The 21,847-nt window shown below is 42.1% G+C and overlaps 1 protein-coding gene across 3 annotated transcripts; it reads left to right on the forward strand.

The window, feature by feature from the left end:
* The first annotated feature begins 806 nt into the window (after positions 1 to 806).
* Positions 807 to 7,394, forward strand: BTF3 (basic transcription factor 3). Of its 3 annotated transcripts, none has more exons than XM_088827752.1 (6): positions 807 to 939; positions 1,519 to 1,587; positions 4,348 to 4,461; positions 4,769 to 4,970; positions 6,020 to 6,076; positions 6,951 to 7,394. In XM_088827752.1, exons 2-6 carry the CDS (start codon positions 1,519 to 1,521, stop codon positions 6,995 to 6,997), a joined length of 489 nt encoding a protein of 162 aa, XP_088683878.1. In that variant the 5' UTR covers positions 807 to 939; the 3' UTR covers positions 6,998 to 7,394. The 3 variants fall into 3 exon arrangements, with proteins under 3 accessions (XP_088683878.1, XP_088683879.1, XP_055277851.1); XM_055421876.2 differs by lacking the exon at positions 807 to 939 and adding an exon at positions 965 to 1,177; XM_088827753.1 differs by lacking the exon at positions 1,519 to 1,587 and having other exon boundaries at positions 921 to 939.
* Positions 7,395 to 21,847: the final 14,453 nt, after the last annotated feature.

Below are 21,847 nucleotides of genomic sequence, written 5' to 3' on the forward strand. Positions count from 1 at the left end.
GACTGTCTTAAAGCTTGTCCTAGTGTGTAGAAATTTTTAACTTCCCCAAGCACACCGGGCACAAATTCTCCTTTGACTGAATCACTCAGTTCAGAAAGATAAAATGTGTTCAACTGTGAATCGCTAATAGTCAAATCCATGCCAACTGGTATCAAGTAGTCAACTTTTTGTCTAAGACTCACAAAAAGTAGGGTACTAAAGTGGTTAGCCATCTGCTGAAATGCAGATTACCTGCTCCTATCCTCAGTCAGAATGAATCGCTGAAAGATGGGACTCAGGTCTGCTTTCTGAACAGGATTCCCAGAAATTCTGAGCCATGGTCCGGCAACCAACCTAACTTGGAAGCTAAATTAGCCTCATATTTTACAAAACCTCTTCGTAAAGATTAAATCGGGCGGAAGGGGAAATTCTAAAACACTCCGGTGATCGCTCCAATCTACACCTCCCTGCGAGTGGAGACTTGGCTAACCAGGTGAGCACACTCTAGGTGCCCCACTATTTCCGCAAACGTGATCAGGCGCTGTCTTCTGAGCCTGAAGAACCTGGGGCTGGGGCCCTGAGACAGTGCGACTTACTCAGCCCTAACTGTGCAAAGAACCGCGTTCTCTGGCTCCTCCACAGCCTTTCCCAGGGCCACTCGCGGTGCTGCCAGCCCAGCCTCTCGCGCGGCCTCACCCCTGCCACTGCTGCACGAGGAAACGAGGACACGAACCGTCACAGACGCGGCCCCGTGAGGCCGCGCGTGCGCAGCCAGGCACTGAGCGCTCAGAGAAGTCCGCTTCCTGACTTTTGGAGGAAGTGGCGTTGCGTCACTTCCGGCCTCCCTCTAGCTGCCATCTTGCGTCCCCGCGTGTGTGCGCCTAACCTCAGCTGGTCTGCCCGAGACCACCTGAGCGCCAACCCTAGTCCCCCGCGCGGCCCCATTTCCGCTCCAACAAGGTACAAAAAGGCTCTGGACGCCGGCGTGGGAGGCGGACGGGAACGGGGGCGGGAAGTTCCCGGAAGGAGCGAGACAGGGAGGGACAGGGCTGAGGAGAGGAAGGCGATGCGACGGACAGGCGCACCCACTCAGGCTGACTCTCGGGGTCGAGGTCGGGCCAGGGGCGGCTGCCCTGGGGGCGAGGCGGCGGCATCTCTTCCTCCACCTCCCGGCGGAACCCGAGGACAGGAGCCTCAGGTACCGCGAGGCTTGCGGAGAGTGGCCGGGCAGGGCAGGCCCTGGCTAGGCCGCGGCCAGGCCGGGGCCGGGGTGGGGGTGGGGTGGGGGGCGATCCGGCGTGGATTAGAGCCCTTTCTCTGGGCCTGTAAAGAGCCGGGGAGTTGTGGGAGTGGGATGGGAAAGCGGGTGCTCTTTGGGCTCCCTCGAAAATTGAAATTCGGGAGCTTGGCGGGGTGGGTTTGGGATCCAGGCCTCCGCCTGTGTAGGACATTTATTCTGCTGGTGTCTTGGGAAATAACGAGCGTGGAATGCTGGCGTGAACTAGAGCTTTCCTCGCTGAGGGTTTCCTGTTTTTCTAGATGAAAGAAACTATCATGAACCAGGAGAAACTCGCCAAACTGCAGGCACAAGTGCGCATTGGTGGGAAAGTAAGTTTAAATAGTTGGGGTTTTTTGTTTTGAAGTTTTGTGGTTTAGGTTTTTTTCTCCTTTGCATTTCTGATGTAACTGACTCGTCACTTTGTTTCGAGAGGACATTTCACGGAACTAGCAAATCTTGAGAAGGGAATGGCAGGAATTAAATTAGATATATGTAGTCTTTGTATCATTTCAGTTAGGTCATCACGTGGCCCTTAAGCCTTTGGCTTGTTTTGTCATTGACTTTATAACAAGTTGTGTAAAGTCGGTGCTTGATTTTTTTTTTATAAACAACTGAAACTGAATTTAGGTTTCACCTGTGTTTTCAAATGGCTCTGGGTGATTGTACGTAATAGTTCAGGTCACTTGTAAATTAAGACGTTTCTGTAATCTCTTCTCAGCTAAATGCCATCTACAGTAGTTGTATATTTTCCGGGGTATTTGAAGATGTCATTCTTATAGGTACACTGCATAGGGATGCAAGAGCAATGACTGGATTTGGAAATATTACCTAAGTAGGTATCTTTCCATTTTTACTTTTAATTACACTGAAACTGAGGAAATAAGAGTGATGAGTGGCAGGTTTTTAAATGATCAGGTTTTGGTTAATTGATTTTTCCTGGTGGCTGCTGGTCCCCTTCAAGGGGATTCTTTTTTGAACTTGATAAGATTTAGATTCCCTAATTTGCTTAAATAAGAAATCCACTACTAGAGGTCTACCAATTTTGCATTGTGTTAGCACATTCCTAGTGCTTAACAAGGTGCGGTAGCCTGTTGAAACAGAACGTGTCTTGGTAAAACTTGTATAAAGCTTCCATGCTATAAGTTTATTATCTATTAGTTTTTCCCCACTTCAAGCGTTCGACTTCAAATAGAATATGTTAAGTACTGATTTTGCCAACAGTGAGAGTATCCTAACCCTAGCCTCCCCTCCCCCAAAGCTGGTTTTCAAGATCAGCACCTACCCATTAACAGGAGTAGATGTTTCTTTTTTAGCAATTGCTACAAGCTAGATGCGACTTTCAGGTGCCAAGAGGACTGGTTCCTCGTCCGTCAGTGTTTGGGTGCTCTTGTAGGTTGTTAATCATCATTCCTTTTAGTGCACGTTTCAGAGAAGTTATGTGAATAATGTGCTTGTGTGCCTTTTGTTGTTGTTAATCTAATCATTAGTCTTTAACTTGTGAAAGATTCTAGGCTAAAGGAAAGTTGATTCTTAAGGCTGGTGTAGGATTAAATTTTAATTGTTAATATAGGTAGTCTTTCTGTCATCATTGTAATATGGAAGCATTCTCTTGAACCCTACTTACTGTGGTATTTGAAATTAGATGAGTTAATGTTGCTTTAGAGAAATCTGCAAGCATTAGGTATTTTTAGGTAAATGCTGTGAATGCCCTTTATTTCAGTATCTGGTCAGAGCATTGATAATAAATTATTTCAGTAAAAATTGAATGTCAAGAGTGTGAAACATAAAGAATGCGGACTGGTTTTGTTTTTAGAATCTTACGTAATTCTTTGAGATGTATTTTAGAGAGAATTCTTTGGAAACCAGGGTATCTACATGACCACTTCAAGATAATGTTTATTCTTAAAGGCTTTTGAGGGGTTTCATAACCCATATTTTTTGTAGCTATTGATATTTTCTTCAGGTACACTATGATTTGTTTAAGGCTTTACTATTGTTCAATCCTGAGAGTAAAAATTTAAGACGTTCAAAGTCTTTAGAGGGGGACTATAGTCCTAGTAGGAGGGATAGGCATCTTTAAAAAAGAAACTTTTCATAGTGTAATATACATAGTGAAATAGAAGCATTTCAAAATGCAGAGATTGTGACAGTTTGGTTTGGGGGTGTTAACTGCAGTTTAGGGAAGACACAGAAGAGATGATGGCTTGAGTTTTGAGAAGAGGGAGATTAGAAGATTTGGCATAAATGTACAGGAGGCAAGTTTTCCTGAAGACTGTATTTTATTCATTCATCAAGTTGTATGCCTTCAGTGAGGTCAGATACTGTACTCTACTAGATTGAAGAAAAACCTGGATAGATAGAGTGGGAATTTTCACTGGTTGGTTGGGAAAGGCCACTCAGGTTTGGTGACCTAAGAGCAGAGATCTGAAGTGAGGTAAGGAGTCATGTAAATGTTACAAGAGGGAGCAGTACATGCAGAGGCTCTTGTTTGCATATTTGGCCTATTTAAAGAACAGCAAGAAGGTTTACTTGGCTGAAGTTAAGTGTGTGTGTAGTATTGTCAAGAGTGGCATAGTAGGGGCAGGGCAGATTGTGTAGGGGCCTGGTAAATTAAGAACTTCAGATTTTACTCTTGGGTGCTGTAGAAGTCTGTATATAGACTTGTGTCTTTTAGGATCTTGCCTGTGAATATTAATGAATGTTGGTTTCTCTTTAAAAACAGAAGGTTAAATAATGGTTATCAACATGGAGTTTCTAAATGAGGCTTAATTAAGGTTGGCACATGCTACCTCAGATAATTTCTAGAGCAGATAATGTAAAAAAGTAAAACTTGGGAAAGATCACTCCTTTATATCTGACAAAACTAGAAGTGTGAAAGTTATGAAGGATTTGTACGCAATTTTCTTTATTCCCCTCTTTTGGCTTTCATCGGTGCCTTAATATGCCTACTCAGTGCATAAAAGGTTGTGGTTATGGTAATTTTCTTAACACAGATTGAGAGGTCAGAAAGGAAATAGAAACCGTCCATTTGAAAACGCCTCTTGTGGCATAAACATGTGCTGTATTCTTTCTTTTTCTCCCTCCAATAGGGAACTGCTCGCAGAAAGAAGAAGGTGGTTCATAGAACAGCCACAGCAGATGACAAAAAACTTCAGTTCTCTTTAAAGAAATTAGGGGTAAACAATATCTCTGGTATTGAAGAGGTAAGTGTCAAATTTTATTTCTTGACAAGATTAAGATTTGGATAAAAACTATTGTTTGTGCATTTATGATTTTTGACTCTACTTCCAGCAGGGAATTTCATTTCTAAGATATTTGTACTCAATTAAAATCAGGGAGATTACTAAGTGTAAAACTATTAGGCTGTACTTTCCATTTCAGGCAGAATTTTGCTTCTGCAGTACAGTGAAATACAGGTTACTTAGACTTCTGCTTCTGCTTAATAAAATGTTCAGTTTTAAAGCGATTTTGATGGGTGTTGCTAATTGAACTTTTTTTTTTTCTTTTTAGGTGAATATGTTCACAAATCAAGGAACAGTGATCCACTTTAACAACCCTAAAGTTCAGGCATCTCTGGCAGCAAACACTTTCACCATTACAGGCCACGCTGAGACAAAGCAACTGACAGAAATGCTCCCCAGCATCTTAAACCAGCTTGGTGCCGACAGTCTGACCAGTTTAAGGAGACTGGCTGAAGCTCTGCCCAAACAATGTGAGTTTGCTAGTAGCAGTTTTGCCCAGGGTTACTGACTTACCAGTAGAGTTCTAAAATTTATGATGCAAATGGATATGAATATCCTTAAATTTGGAAATGTAAACTTTCCTCTAAAGAATATCAATTTTTATATTGATTTTAAGCCAGTGTCCTTAGTGTGTTCAGTAGTTTATCTAGTATGCTATGATCATTATACTTGATTAAATGTTTTTTCTACTAGCTTTCTCTCTTGGATCAGACTAAAAATTTACCTTTTTTAGCTGGAAATGAGGACTTTTTAAAAATGAATGGCAGTTTAGATTGAAATATATTAAAATATATTCTTTAGTTTTACAAATTCAGCTGGTATTGCCAACAGTCTTTAAAAATTGGCTTGCCACTATTTTGGATTATGGTGTACTGAGGACTCTGTTTAGAGCAGAAAGTTGTGTGGCTGAATAGGTGTACACAAAAGGGATAGCTGCTTTTTGCTGAAGGCCTCTGATTAAAATTGTGAGCAGTGGAAATAATGAATCAAGACAGATTCATTATATGACCTGCTATTTAGTCATCCATGTTTTTCTTGACATTTGCTCACTCTGCTTTAATCAGTTTGTATGTCTGTGTGTGTGTTTGCTTGTTTTGTCTTGCTGAAAAGCCTGCTTTCATAGCTGAGGTAGGCTTTTGAAGGACGCCACGGAAAATTGTACATGGCTAGTACTGTGAGGTCTCACCACTCTCCTGTGTAGTAAAAGGAAAGTGGAGGCTTACCAGTCAAAGGCACTTTTAGTTTTTGGGTTTTTTATTTTCACTTCAGTAAAGGTTTTTTGGTATGTGGATTTACCTTTACCCTGTTGTAGGTCAGAGGGATTGAAAGGATGGGTTTGGAATTTGGCATGTTGGCTGGCACTAGTATTCTTGCTTATTTGTGGACATCAGACTGTCATGTTGTTGCCAGCATTATAGATGAAATCCCACATCCCCATAAACCTAAGTCGTAACAGCATTTGACCTTTCATCTGTTTTCTTGGTTAATGTTTATTGAACACTCACGTTTTCTTTCACAGCTGTGGATGGAAAAGCGCCACTTGCCACTGGAGAGGAGGATGATGATGAAGTTCCAGGTAGGAACCTTCACTTGTGGTTGATAGAGAACCTTAGCAAGGGAGAATGAAGAATCTTTGCACCATAGGAAAGATGACCTGGGGAGGTGGGTCATAGGGTAAAGTGGGGCAAAGGGAGAAGGAGAAAAATAACACCGTGTATTCAATTGGAAGTTAAGTTTCTAGGCTTGGTTTTTCTGTTTGGAATCCCAGGAAGGTATCTAACCTTAAATATTGAGTTAGTCGGTATGTATGTTGTAACCTAGTATAATAGCTACTTGTAGATCACAAATGTTTGCCACTGACGTATGAGATCCATAGATGTATGAGAAGGTGTGAAGAAGCTGTAGAAATATCTTGGTATATAATCACTCTAAAATCAGCAGAAAAACTTGTTTGGCGATAGTGAGGCATTTTTCTATCCTGGCTGTTACTGGATAATTTATTTTGTTTGAAATAAAAATTGGGCAGTAGACTGCCTAGACTCAGAAATACTACTCTGCATAGACAGGTCTCCTGAGGTACCCAGGAAAACTTTAAATTGTGTGGTGGTGTTTGTTTCTGCCCTAACATGACTAATATATTACATTGCTAAACTGTAATTCTTAGAGTGGGGTGGGAATAGGGAGGGCATATATATTCTTTAAGCATAGTAGTTGTGTCATTGAAAATTAATATCTCCCTCTTTTCCTTGTGTTAATTATATGTCAACACTTCAAAATATATTGAATGGTTAGTGGCCTTATTGGAAATAAAAAATGTCTTAATATATATCCTAGTTTAACTGTGGGATATATTTTGAGAGCATTTCCCTATCTCCTTTTTAACAACTGATGATTATTTTTGTAGACTTGGCTTTTTTCCTGAGTTTCTCTTTTCTTTTTCCTTTGCCTAGATCTTGTGGAGAATTTTGATGAGGCTTCCAAGAATGAAGCAAACTGAATTGAGTTAACTTCGGAAGAAGATAAATCTTGAAGAAGTTACTGGGAGCTGCTATTTTATATTATGACTGCTTTTTAAAATTTTGTTTATGGATCTGATAAAATCTAGATCTCTAATATTTTTAAGCCTAAGCCCCTGGACACTGCAGCTCTTTTCAGTTTTTGCTTATATACAATTTATTCTTTGCAGCTAATGAAGCTGAAGAAGCCTAAGAATAAAGTTTGAGACAAAGATAAATAAAATTCTTTGCCTAGTATATGGTTTTATTTTTTATTTCATTGATACCAATTTGTACACAGAAGGCAAAATTGTTTATAGAAAGCTAATCATGGCATGTAATATGACTGATAATCATGAATGGAATCTGATTAAAGATTTAAAATGACAGTATAAGTAACAGTGGTGGTATAAAGTTCTTATGTTTGAAAACTTTTTATCCAGTGGGTCTTGGGCTTCCATGGTTTGTGATGGGTGTAATTATAAGAAAATATTCTCTGGTGGATGAGTGGAGTGTTTCCTCTTAATATTGTCTGTATTGTAAAGATACTAAGTGCCTTATATATAATAGTTTTCTTTCATTCTCAATCTATGAAGTAGGGAGTGGTAGCTCCAGTTTGTAGATACAACTGAGGTTTACTTAAAAAAATTAATTTCTTCGCTCACTTCTAGGTAGTTATTCTCTAAGATGCCTGAAAAAAAAAGTTGTGTTAGGAATGTCACCTTGTCTTCCTAAAGTGATAACACTTTAAATGAATACTTTTTTCCTTAAACTTTTTTTACTTTTAAAATTGCTGCTGCTGCTGCTAAGTCACTTCAGTCGTGTCCGACTCTGTATGACCCCATAGATGGAAGCCCACCAGGCTCCCCCTTCCCTGGGATTCTCCAGGCAAGAACACTGGAGTGGGTTGCCATTTCCTTCTCCAATGTGTGAAAGTGAAAAGTGAAAGTGAAGTCGCTCAGTCGTGTCCGACCCTTAGCGACCCCATGGACTGCAGCCTACCAGGCTCCTCCATCCATGGGATTTTCTAGGCAAGAGTACTGGAGTGGCTTGCTATTGCCTTCTCCGACTTTTAAATTAACATAGAGTAAAATTGACAGTTGTAAGAATTTTAAAATGTAATATGACTGCCACTGCAGGATACTGAATAGTTCCATCACCCCAGAAAATTCTTGCAATATAGAGCTACTTTTAAAAAATTGTATTGGCAATAATACCTTAGTTTCTGCTTACAACAATAAGAATTCATTTTTAATTTCCATACCAAGTTGAAAGTACCTTTTGAAGTTATTATACAGCTATATCTAAAAGTCACTATTAGTTAATTCATAAAAATGAGATGCTATGAGAAAAGCGTTTGCATTTCTTACTGTATTTCTGTTAAGATGTGCTGCTACAGTAACTAGGGCTGAAGTCTCAGTGGTTTACAAAATTACGTAAGTACATGTCTCCTGAGTTGTGAGTCAGATTGGGCTATGCTACATACTCCTGGTCCCAGACTGATGAAGCACCCTCCATCTGGCAGGGTGAGAAGATGATGGGCCACGTGCTGGCTCTTAAAGCTGTTGCACGTATCACTTCTTGTATGTAACTGGCTAAAGCAAGTGCAGTGGCTTGCTTGGAGGGCAGAGGATTGAGAAGACTTGTAGTAGGGCCCAAGGATTTGCATTTCTCATGAGCTCCCTGGTGATGCTTTCTTCACTAGCACATTTAGAGATGTTCTCAGCTCACCCCAAGAGATTGCAGTGATAGGCTTACTTGAGCATGTGAAAATGCCACTATCTGAACTTCCTTTCAGTTATTTGCCTTTGATCTGTACGGGAGAGGGTGTAAATAGAGATGTGCAATACGTTTCCAGGCTAGGCTTATCCCAGGGCCACTTAACTGCTTGAAGCAGATGCTGGCTGAGATTACTCCAGTTTTGCCTATGCTCAGAGAATTTTTTTCCCTAACCTCTAAAAATGTTACTTCTTCGGTCCATTATTTAAAGGATCTGGTGGTGTGTTGGTGGCTGTGGACAAGTAAGGTTTTTCTTGTAACATTTTCAGTATCACTTGATGTTTGTGGTTTACCTGTGGCTGGGCCCCACGTTACTCCAAAAACAGCCTTTAATCTGCATTACCAGTCTCAGGACAGGGAAAAGAGATTGCAAACAACCGGCTGGCTCTTCAAACTTAGGTTGGAAAGTGACACACATTATTAACAAATTTCGGCAGCCAGACGAGGCACATACATAGTCTGGTAGCCATGAGGATTGGGGAAGTATAAACCTCCCCCACAAAAGGAGAGCAGATTTTTTTTTTCAGCTAATATAGTCTACCATATCCTTAAAATTTTCTTTAGTTGCCCACAGTTCCTGTGGCTGTTAGTATCTTAAGCACTGTACAACACATATCATCTTGTTGAGTCACTAAGTGGTGTCCAACTCTGCAACCCCATGGACTACAGCATGCCAGGCTTCCCTGTCCTTCGCTGTCTCCCAGAGTTTGCTCAAACTCAGGTCCGCTGAGTTGGTGATGTCATCCAACCTTTGTTGGCAAGTGATGTCTGCTTTTTAATATGCTGTCTAGGCTTTTTAATATGCTGTCATAGCTTTTCCTCTAAGGACTAAGCATCTCATTTCAAGGCTGCAGTCACCATCCACAGTGATTTTGGAGCCCAAGAAAAAAATCTGCCACTTTTTTCCCATCCCATCTATTTGCTAGTGACTAGGAAGTGATGGGACCAGATGCCATGATCTTAGTTTTTCGAATGTTGAGTTTTAAGCCAGGTTTTCCACTCCCCTTTCACCCTCATTAAGAGGCTCTTTAGTTCCTCTTCACTTTTTGCCATTAGAGTGTCATCTGCATATCTGAGGTGGTTAATATTCCTCCTAGCAATCTTGATTCTAGCTTGTGATTGCCAATTGTCATAAAAGTCTCTAAAGAGTCACGTTATTCAGATAAGGGAACCCTGGAAACACACCCCTTGAGTAGTAGTGTGTGTGTGTGCTTAGTCACTCAGTTGTGTCTGGATCTGCTACCGCATGGACTGTAGCTCACCAAGTTCCTCTGTCCATGGGGATTCTCCAGGCAAGTGTACTAGAGTAGGTTGCCATGCCCTCCTCCAGGGGATGTTCCCAACCCAGGGATTGAACCCAGGTCTCCTGCATTGCAGGCAGATTCTTTACCATCTGAGCCACCAGGGAAGCTCATAAGTAGTAAGGTGAGACTCAAACCCGGGTCTGCTTTTTTGACCTTAGTACCTGCCGTAAAGAATTTCAGGTCCTGGCAGACTGGAGGGCAGATGATTCTGATCTGGTTGATCTTTTGGCTGTTATCCCTATTTGCTGGCTGCCATCCACTGCTTTTGAATCAAACTTTATTTTCAGTTGGATCTAAACCAGGGTTACACTAATAAAGAGATAGACCGATTATGAACTGAGGATTCTTAGGATTATTATTCTCTTTAAGTTTTGTTTTTTTATTTGGCTGCATCAGGTTTTAGTTGCAGCATGTGAGACCTTTTTCTTTTTTAGTTATGGCATACACACTATTGGTTGTGGCATATGGATCTAGTTCCTTGACCAGGGATGGAACCTGGGCCCCCTGCACTGAAAGTGTGGAGTCTTAGCCACTGGACCACCAGGGAAGTCCCAGGATTAAAAATCTTGGTGAAATAACTGAACTAGAGTACACTTGTGTCATTATAACCCTGTGTGTAAGGACAGAAAGCTACATTCTAAAAATTGGAAACAAATTTAAAGTTTAAAAACAGGCCAAAAGTCACTAAAGTTTGGTGATTTCTAGCAGTCATTTTGTTCTCTATTATGTAGCACTCGATTTGTGCTTTAGTAATGAGTTTGAGTGAAATCCGGGAGTTGGTGATGGGCAGGGAGGCCTGGCGTGCTGTGATTCATGGGGTTGCGGAGAGTCGGACACAACTGAGCGATTGAAATGAACTGAACTGAACTGAACTCCCTCCTTACCACCACACCCCCACACACCTTTAAGATACATATGTCATATTATGGGGAGAGTAGTCTTAACAGAATTAATAACAGTTTTTAGTCTTTCCAAAATAATAGTTTAAAAAAGCTTCCATTCACATAAATTTTCATCACTCCAGTCAGCACGGTCTTGAATGCCGTCTTTGCAGCGAGTTCTGGGAATGCAGGCACAGTCGGCAAAGAAAACAGTGTCACATCTCCAGTCTGAACATTCTGGGCACTGTAAAACTACACAATTTTATTATTTTTAAAAGCATAACTTAAAATGTCATGTTGGGAAAAAAACCCAGCCATTTGGATTTGTAAAATATTAAGAAAAACTGTCCAAGAGGAATATTGCAGTTTGTTAAAGATTCTACATATTTGGGTGAGAGAATTTGTACTTTGAAAAGCCATGAAGAGTACTACCCCATACTGACACACTGCATAAACAAGGAGGATCCGTATGAGTTTATACATTTAATACATAAGGAAGAGAATCAGTATTTGGTAATTTGGCAGCTAGCGACAAAGATCTGTTTATACTTCTAGTCTTCTGTTGTCAACACCTTTTTAGGTAACATACAACTTCTAGGAAGCACTTCTATTTCTACCTTCCATGAGGACTATACAAAAGGCAAAGTATGATCTGTTTAGTGTATTTTATTTCCGTTAAGTCTTTTACATTGGGGCCAACAATATATCTTGTATCTACCACCATGATTTTAGAGTAATCCACTTTACCAGATTGTAAAGTGATCAGGGTACTGCACAGTGTTAAATCATCACAGGAAAACACTGTGGAAGGTGTCTCGAGAGTGGCGGACGACTGGCAAGGAAATGCCAGAGGTTAAATAAACAAACACAAATCTGTGAAAATCAAAGCATTCAGAATTTTCTTTGATTTTACCAGATTTCCAAAGAAAGGCAAGAATTGTTCATCAATATTTTTTCCTTTGTTAATCTTCGAAAATCTGGCTTTATTTGCTTCTTAGCTAGAGAATTCACCTTGTTTAAATATACAAACTACTGGAAATGGTAGAGTTGATTAATTGTGAATGTGAACATCCTCAGGAAGATTTCTAAGTGTGAGTCAATTTATATGACTGAAATGTAAGGATAGCAACACTAAGAACCCGTTAAAACATTAATTACCTGTTTTCATCTTTACCTGATTCATCTGAACAATCCCCACAGTTGTTTCTTATGTCAGACACTTTGTCCATGTATGTCCAAGTCTTCTGATCAGGGAACATGAATATTAAGTTTTGTGGGAGACTGCTGGGCATTTGGCCTATGTAGACAATGGCGTTATTTCTAATAGAAGAATTCATTCATTGATAATGTTTTAATTGTACTTCTGTACTTTAGATATGAGTTGCTGGTGACTGCTTTTTAACTTGCCTTGTCCATGCACTGCAGTTTAGCTAGCCACTATGGAGCAGGGAGGGGGGCAAGCAAGTAGTGAGGTCCCCACACAAGAAGCCCAGCCCTGTGAAGCTGTTTGACACTGTCGATATGACAAGTCTGGAGGATTTACGAGACAAGTACTGGATGTTAAGGTATGCATCTGTGACTGTGAACTTCAGGCTCTCTGTATTTTGCTTCTTGAAAATTTTACAGTTGGACTAGGTTAATAATGAAGAGGCAGGGAACACCACTGTGTACATATCCCTTAATCCATGAGACGCTTGGCACTGTGACTGTGGCTAGTCTCACTTGAATTGCTAACAGTATTTGTCAGCCCACCCAACCTCATTTAACCCTGGATAAAATGTTCACCACTGTATCCTCATGTCCCTAAATGTGGCAGAAATTCCTTGAAGAGAGAAAGCACATGTGTGGAAGCTTCAGCATTGGTCAGACCTGGAATGGAACCCTGGCTTGTTCGTTTACTAAGCTGTAATCTTGGGCCAGTCACCTAACTTCCCCCAAGTCTCTGTTCATGGTTCTAACAGCAGCCACCTCGCAAGGTGGTTGACAGGAGTGAAATATTGTGCTGGGTGTCCGGAGCCATGGTTGGCATGCAGCAGGTGGACTCACCCCTTATTAGCCACGTCGGGAGCCTCGCTCATTCTGGAAATACACGATAAATACATGATAAATAGCAGATACAGATAAATCTGCTCTGGCTGGTTGTGTGGATTAGTGACAGATCCATCACCTCGCGGGGGGACTTCCTCGCAGGTTTTACAGGTATCCCCAAGGTGATCCCAGGACTGGTCACAGCAGCCAGCACTCCAAGCACAAGGAATGCCAGGCTGGAAATGTAGAGATGCTGCTTGGTGGGAGGCCAGCATCGCTCTGCCACAGCAAAGCACACAATCACAAAGGGGAAACGGGTCTTCATCGGGGGCGTGGCGTAATCAGCCAGCTGTGGTCTATGTTTGCCTCGTGTGGAAGGCAGGAGACACGTTTAGGCCCTTCAGTGTGTGCTCTGAGTTGCAGTGGTGCTTTTCCTGTCTGCAGCATCTAACTCAATCTCTGAGCAACAGACTTTTGAGGAATGGGTGTTGCTCCCTGGATTGTAAAAATGAAGCTTTAAGGTGAAGCAACCGGGCCAGTGAGGAGTGACTTCTGAGGCTTATGCTGAGGTCAGGGGAACTACCTAATTTCACACTCAGGTCTTCTGGTTCCCCACCCAGGGCTGTGCCAGTGTTTTTTTCCAAAACTGGCCTTCAGGCTACCTACCTGAGAATCACGGAAGGCAATGCAGACTCCTGGGCTTCCCCCACCTGAGGCCTATAGGATCTCTGGAGGGTGGGACAGGGGTCTGTATATTTTTTGAGCACCTCAGGTCACTCTTAAACACACCAAAGTTTGGTACAACCCTGTGCCAAAGATGAAATGCAAACCTTGATCTTGGTTTCAAGCATACCAAAGGCCATTGCTTGCTGGCTTCTGGCCTGAGCAGGCCTGGGAGAGCAGGAAAGGCAAGCTGCCTGGCTGGTTTTACGGGCACACCGTGAAGAGAAAAACAGTGTTCAGACTGCTCTTGATCTTCTCTCAGAGCTCAGCAGCACTGTCTTGTGCAAACAGGGAGACACACCCTTGATATTTCTGAAGCAACCCATTGGCAGAGTTCCTAGCATCTCTGCACCTTCTTTGGGGGCCTGGGTCTGCACCCCCACCTTGTGGGTCAATAGTGTATTGAGAGAGACAGAATGGCATCTTTTCATGGAAACCACTCCTAGACTCCAAGGCTTTTTCTGTCCCTCTGACAAGTGTAAACATTAGTTTGTTTCTAACACCTAGAAGTGCTTCAGAGTCAACTGTCCTGTCATGTGGCTGTGAATATAGTCACATTATTGGTAGAGAAACTCAGGCTTCAAGAATCTAAGGGTCCCAGTCGGGAGTGGTGGAAATAGGGGCTCAGACACAATGAGATACACCACAGTTTCTTGCTGCCCCACAGAGCTCCACTGAAGACCCTCCCTCTACTAGATCACAAACACCAGACAGCTCTTGTTCCTAAAACCACAGTCTCCTGCTCCTGGGGTCCGTGTTCTTTCATCCTTCCCACAGCAGCTACAGCTTTTAAAATGTTCTCATTCTTTGAAAATCCCACTCTGGGACTCTATCCTCAGCCTATAATTGGGTGTATAGAAGACAGTTCTATGTAAAAAGATTTTTTTACCTAGTGTAATTTGTAATAGGCGATGCCAAATGCTAAACAATGCTGAAATACTTCAGTCATTTTTAATATTGAACATCTGTTTACTAAAAGCGATCAAATAAGCTACTCACTTTTATATATAGTTGGTTCTCAACTGTGCAAAATAATCATAGAGGAACACAAAATATAAAAACAAAGTCCAGGGTGCTAGCAGTGGCCGTCTCCAGATGGTGATTCATTTGTTCATCATTCATTCCTTCAGCAAATATTTACAGAACATCTGTGTCAGGCAGTGTGCTAGCCTACTCAGATAAATGAAGAACAAGACTGCTGTCATCTGCCCTCAGTGAGCTGATGGTCTAAACTATGTGATTTTTAGCAGAGGGGTTTGTGTCAGAATCACCAGGGGGTACTTTTTAAAAAATCCATATATCACAAACTTCTCTCCAGAAGATAGTGGTTTTCTGTCTGGGATGGGGTTAGAGCATAATATACTTTTTTCTGAAAGCTCCCTTTGTTACTCTGGCTTCCGTTGTGGCTCAGCTGGCAAAGAATCCACCTGCAATGCAAGAGACCTGGGTTGGATCCCTGGGTTGGGAAGATCCCCTGGAGAAGGGAAAGGCTACCGACTCCAGTATTCTGGCCTGGAGAATTCCATGGACTGTAGAGTCCATGGGGTTGCAAAGAGTCGGACACGACTCAGTGACTTTCACTTTGTTACTCTGAAACCCAGACAGGAGAATACTCTTCTAGAAAAGAGGTCTCTAATCTTTTATCATTGTATAATATATCCCTTCAGGAAAAAAACAAATAAATGAAACTAGCATTCCTATAAAATATATAAACATTTATGTATATACACAACAAGGTCCTACTGTATAGCACAGGGAACTATATTCAATATCCTGTGATAAACTGTAATGGAAAAGTATATAAAAATGAATATGTGTGTATATATATAATATATATACATAACTGAATCACTTTAATATACAGCAGACATTAACACACCACTGTAAATCAACTATACTTCAATTTAAAAAAATTCTGAAACAAATTTATGTGTAAATTCTATGCCTGTACTGGTCTGCTAGTATATTATGTATGTTGTAAAATATTGTCCAAGACTGAAATTTTAGAAGACTAAAATTAAATATACTACATAAAAATAAAAGTCCTAATATTTTCTTCCCTGAACCTACTGGAGCCTCTTGTAAGTCCCACGTGGTTCATTTAGAAATTACTTTTCTATTCAAAAGAATAATGAGGCTGTGAATGGCAAACAAAAAAGCTACTTTTAAGAAGTCCTTGTTTATTTACTACCACAGCCTCAAGGGTGTTTAAAAGGCAAATGCTAATCATTAAAATAAAATTAGGTATTCAAATAGACCTCAAACATGAAAATGAAATTAGAACAAAGCATGTCTCTATTTCCTCAGTGGCTAGCATGTAATTGGAAATCATTTCATTGCAGGTCAGCAGACACGAGGAAACTTTATGGGGTCTCTGGGTCCTAAAGTCATCTTAACTAAGCCCTAACAACCAAGAAAGTGGGATAAGGAAGTGTGCAGACTAAAAAAATGAGCAGAGGACCTTGCTCAGGGCTTGGGGGTCTGAAGCCTGCAGTGAATTGAGGCCAGGCTGTAGCTGCGGATCCTGAGTAATGGCTGTGGCTGGCTGAGGCGCCCAGAGAACAATAAGGCTTGAGCCTGCACAGTACTTCCTGACTTGCTGCGAACCCGTCTGATGCAATGCCAACTTCTGCACTGGAGAGGGCAGCAGAGAGCAGGGCATGGGCCTTCGACGCTTTCAGAAAGCTGAATCAACTGCCATCACCCTTCCTCAGGAGAGGCCTGGACAGGAAGACTGGAAGGACCAAGAGATGTTCACATATGTCCCTGGCTACTCAAGGATAACTGGCCCGGACATTTCAAAGTGTTTGGAAGCCAACCTGTAGCCACTGGGCCCCGCCATGGCGACTGTTTTCCATTAGTAAGCAGAAGTGGATAGCTGAAGCACCTTCAGGTAAGCTGTCTCATTCACCGTCAGAGTGATCCTGAGAGGCAAGGGGGTTGTCGGGCTGCTTCACAGACAAGGAAACCGACGCCTGAAGATGTGAACACTTGCCCAGCCTGCCAGAGCCAGTTAGTGACAGGGTCGGACTTGGACCTCAGCCTCCTAAAAGCAAACAGAGTTTAACTTTTCCAGCTAAATTCTCCTTTCTCAGGGTTGGTCAATTTCTCAAAGATCTGTAGACTTTCTCTGAGGAATTAAAATTTTTGTTTTCATAGTGATGATAATCTGTCACAGCTGTTATAAACAGATTCTGACTTCTCCGGATGACTACACTTGAGTAGTGATATGTACCATCAGAATGCTTGTGTTTCTGTTTTGATTTGTTTCTCTTTGAGCTTATATCAAGTGAAATCCAATTGACTTCTTGGTATACTCTGTCACTGAGATTTCTTGCCACAGGCTGAACAGGGAAATGTGGGAGAACTGAATCATCTCAGGACACACAAAATACAGGCGTGTCAGACTAAAAAGGAATTTGCCTCATAATGTTCATGTTTACATTTCTAGTAGATGTGCACTGTAGTCTCCATCTTTGAAAATATCAATTTTCAACGATTCAATTAACAATAATTTTGGTAGTCAGTGTGCCTGGAAGAATGGCTCTCTTCTGGAGTACAGCAATAATTGGATTAGTTGCCCATTAAATGCAGATGACTATCTTCAAATCAAAGAGAAAACTTTTCAGAGTTATCAAGTGACATCTGCATTGCTCACTTACAGAGTGTTGGTTAAGTGGTAGTTTTCCTGCTCCTGAATTACAAACAAAGGCTGGCATGTATTAAAACTGTTTTATGTGCAAACAGATGTTCTTGGGAGTTATATTTTCAAACTTACATTATAGGAAAAGACTAAATATATGACCGTGTGTGCATGCTAATTTGCTTCAGCCGTGTCTGACTCTTTGTGACTCTGTGGACAGGAGCCCACCAGGCTCCTCTGTCCATGGGATTTTCCGGGCAAGAATACTGGAGTAGGTTGCCATTTCCTTCTCCAGGGATTTTCCCGACCCAGGGACTGAACCCATGTCTCTTTCATCTCCTGCATTGGCAGGCAGGTTCTTTTACCACTAGTGCCACCTGGGAAGCCCAAATATATGGCCAGATCTGAGCTATCATTTTTCTATTATTAGCTGCAAATTGGCAATTTAGTTTCTGTAAGACAATGTCACCTACTTACCTATCACATTAAATTAATATCAATTTGAATTTCATTAGCTTTATGATATTTTATTTCAGTTTTGCTCTGCAATTTATATATTAACCTATAAACATGGAGTTATACATTTTTAGGGCTGTATATATAGAAATAACATTATATTACAAATTAAAATAATAGCTTGGGTCTGTAATAATTTCCCAAGAATGTGAAGGGTTCCATTCATCACCTGGTTTGAGGAACTTACACCCAAGAAAGCTTTTATTCCCTTCCCACTCCAGGATGGCTCACCTCTGAGCAGGGCCCACAGGTTCCATTTCTTCCTCTTTCTTCTTCCTTAACATCAGCCCCAAATCTTACTGTAATTCTATACTGAGCTCCAGGACCCAACAGGGGGACTTTTCTTGGGAAAAATTTTGAAATCTTAATCTAGTTCAATTACCTCATCTTATAAATGAAAAAACTGGGGCCTAGATGGATAAAATGGCTCTAGTTCAAGGTCACTCGAGACTGTAGCTGGCCCTCCCGACCCTCAGCACAGGGAACAGATCCGCAGAAAGAGGACAGGGCACAGCAGTCATTGTTTGCACTGCCTGCTCATTTCCTGTCTTAACTGAGAGGTAAACGCGACCTCAGACGTGCCACAGGGCAGTAGGAGAGGGGTTATTATGGGTACAGTGGACTACGCAGCCACTGGCCAGTGGGGTGCACAAACTCCCAGTCTGAGATGCCTGCTTCTCCGAGCCAAGACTACAGGGCACAGTGACTGCACTAGGAATCAGCAACCTGATCCTGGACCTGGATTTGGCCTCAGCTTCCACTTCTGTAAAAATATTCAGGGTTTTGATAGAATACCAGGGTCTCCCAATATTCCCTGAAGATAAGAATCCCTTGGAGTGTTTCTTAAAAACCTACGTTCCTGGGCCCCAATCCAGGTTTGGAATATCTAGGGGGAGATGCCTATTAACTTGCATTTAACAAGGGCCTCAGCTCATTGCTATCATCAGGAAAACCCAGGGCTTGCTGAGCACTGGGGCCTCTGCTGGCTGGTCACTTCTGAGTCATCAGAAAGCCCCAGATGCACTGCGAGCGTGGCTCTGAGAGGAAGAACCTGGAATCAGCATCAGCAGTTCGCTTCTAGTAGGATCGTCAGTGAGTCACTCAGCAAGGCTCCAAGGGACTGGGGAAACAGGATGGGTGAGCTTCAATCAGAGGAACTAACCAAGAGAGGACAAGGGCAGGCCTTCAAGGAGAGGCAGAGGTGGCTGTGGGGGGCAGCAGTGTGGTTGTTTGGGGTTCAACACGTTGGGGAGGTCTGGGCCTAGAGTGGAGCCATCTCACTTCTTTCATGGATCTGAGCACAGCCACCTCTGTGGTTCTGTTTCAGAAGATGAATGTCCAGTATGGCCCATGGACAAGAGGTGGTTCTGCTTCAGAGGAACCGGCTGAGTTTCCCCCAGGCATCCTGACCCTACAGGAGGCTGAGTGCCATTTTCTGTCTTAATGGGTAGTGACACCATCTAGTCAGAAACAGACACGCAGAGATGAAGGGTGTAAAAGAAAAGTTATTCTGACACTTGTTAGAACTTTGTGTGCGTGTGTGCTCGGTCATATCTGACTCTTTGTGACCCCATGGACTGCAGCCCACGAGGCTACACTGTCCATGGGATTTTCCAGGCAAGAATACTGGAGTGGGTTGCCATTTGCTATTCTAGGGGATCTCCCCGACCCAGGGACTGAACCCATGTCTCTTGTGTCTCCTGCACTGGCAGGTGGATTTTTAAACTACTGAGCCAATTAGCACAATAGGGAAGACTTATTTCGAGAATATTGCAAGAGAAGAGAGAAACTAAACTCCAGATACAGCAATGGCAACTGGGGATTTATGGCCAACAAGCAGGATGAAGGGGTCAGTGGATGAAAAGTTACTAGGAGGAATTTGATCAGACATCAAGGGTGGAGGGACTCTTGATAAACTGGATTCTTGCTAAAGAAGGCCAAGGCAATTACCTATCAAGAGTGGGAGATTCTCACTAAACTGGCTTAGGAGGAACTGTGCCAAGACTGGGCCCAGTAGGCCAAGGTCAAGGGCACAGGCCGAGGTCAAGTCAAGAAGAGGGTTGAGGGTAAATCAGCGGTTAAAATACTGACCAGCTTAAACTGACTTTGCTCCTGAAATAGATTGATTGATTCATCAAACCTTGAGTTATTTTAGAGATAGCACTACATACATGCTGGATGAGAACCCAGGTCTCCAGGATGAACCCAGAACCAAGAATCTTCAGACTACAGAACTCAAAGAATAGAAATGCTTCTACCAGCCCCTTTACAAAGTGAGAAATCTCCAATAGAGAAAATCTAGCTTCCAGAAGCACCGGTAGCATATAAGGACTATATCAGACTAACCAATCAGCTTCCCAAGTTTGAAATTCCCCTAACCCTTACATTTTGCCTGAGCCCCAGATCAGAGACACAGATTCGAGCTGGGTTCCTTGCCTCCTTGTCAGCTGACCTTGAAATAAAACCTTTTCTCAAAAGCCAGTGCCACGGCTTCTATGTGCATCAGGCAGTGAGCTCATGCTCAGTTACAGGAGGAGATGATTAAAGTTTTTCAGGAAGGAAGTCTGTTAGAGGCTGAGAATGGCCAGGCTGAGCTAAGTTAACAAAACCCAGTGGGAATCTGAATTTCTGTCAGGCTGAAGCAGCTGGCTGAGAGGAAGACTCATCCTCAGGTGAATATGAAGGACTGAACTGGGGGCTTGCACTGCTTAGTGGAAGGAATGTTGATTATAATAAAATACTACTAGCTATAGCTCTGATTGATTGTTTACTATGTGTCAGTAATATTACACACAGTTTTGGAAATCTTTAGAAAAACCCTCAAAGATGATGTGATTATTCTAAATTTACAGGTGATGGAACAGGCTCAGAAAAAATGTTCAAATCAGGAGCTGAATCCAGGTCAGAATGATTCTAAAACTCCAATTATTTCCACTATGGTATGAATCTTATATATACAGTCATTTGAAGAGAGAGTGGATTTGTGAAGTGAATGAATAAGTGAACACATGAATTCTATTCAAGTCTAAAATAGGTTTCGCGATAAAGGGACTCATCTCCCTCGAGTCTCGAGAACTGTGTGAGCCTCTTAACCACACTGACTGCCCCTTCCCTCCGTCACTTTCACTGCCTCACCTTCCATAATGTTAAAAAGAAACAAGTGACTAAGGTGCGCAGCAGGGAGGGTTAACTGGCTGCAAGCCTGGATTCTTGGTGGGCAGCCTAGTGCGCGGAAACCCTGGGGATGGAGGAGGGCCGATGGCCACCACGCAGACGTGGCCGTGTTGATATCCCGGGGTCACTAACTCGCCTTTGCCCAGTTTCCACTAAAGGCTACCGATCAAGGTGGTGAAAGGAGAGGAAGACTTGTGACTTAGGTGTGGAGAAGCGCCGTTCCACAGCCTGCCACCCGAGGTGATGCAGCCTGTTCCCAGAAATGCACTGTTGATGTGAATACTCAAATGGCTGGAAATATTAACAGCTTATCCAAACCATCAGAATGGTTGGCTCCAACTCTAACAAAGAAGGATAAACAAAATCTTTCTAAACTAGGGAATAGCTTTGGATTATTTTTCTTTGGTTTTCCAACTCATCAGAGATAAGCTTTCATCACCAGAATGTTTTATTAATATTTTCTAATTGGCTTTATTATTTTGTTATTTTGTTAATCAAGCTAATTACAAGCATAGCATCTTTATATCTGTATTATTGATTGGTTTCTTTCAAACCATGTTGACATTTCAGCTGTTTTTGAACCAACTTTTTGCTTTCTTTCTTTTGATGAAATGGGTCATGTCTTATTAGCTTCTTTGTAGGTTGGCTGCCTTTTTAGGGACATTTTAATCATACTGATTGGTGTGCTTATGAAATGTATAGTGAGGACAGATTCATAGGAGGCTGGAGTGGAGAAGGAAATAATTATCTGCCTAGTGTAAAATGTGTACTTGAAATGTTCTGTGTAAGCTGCCAACTATAAAA

The sequence above is a fragment of the Moschus berezovskii genome, chromosome 18 (assembly GCF_049115385.1).
Source record: "Moschus berezovskii isolate FMDL1 chromosome 18, NW_MosBer_1.0, whole genome shotgun sequence".
NCBI classification, from domain to species: Eukaryota; Metazoa; Chordata; class Mammalia; order Artiodactyla; family Moschidae; genus Moschus; species Moschus berezovskii.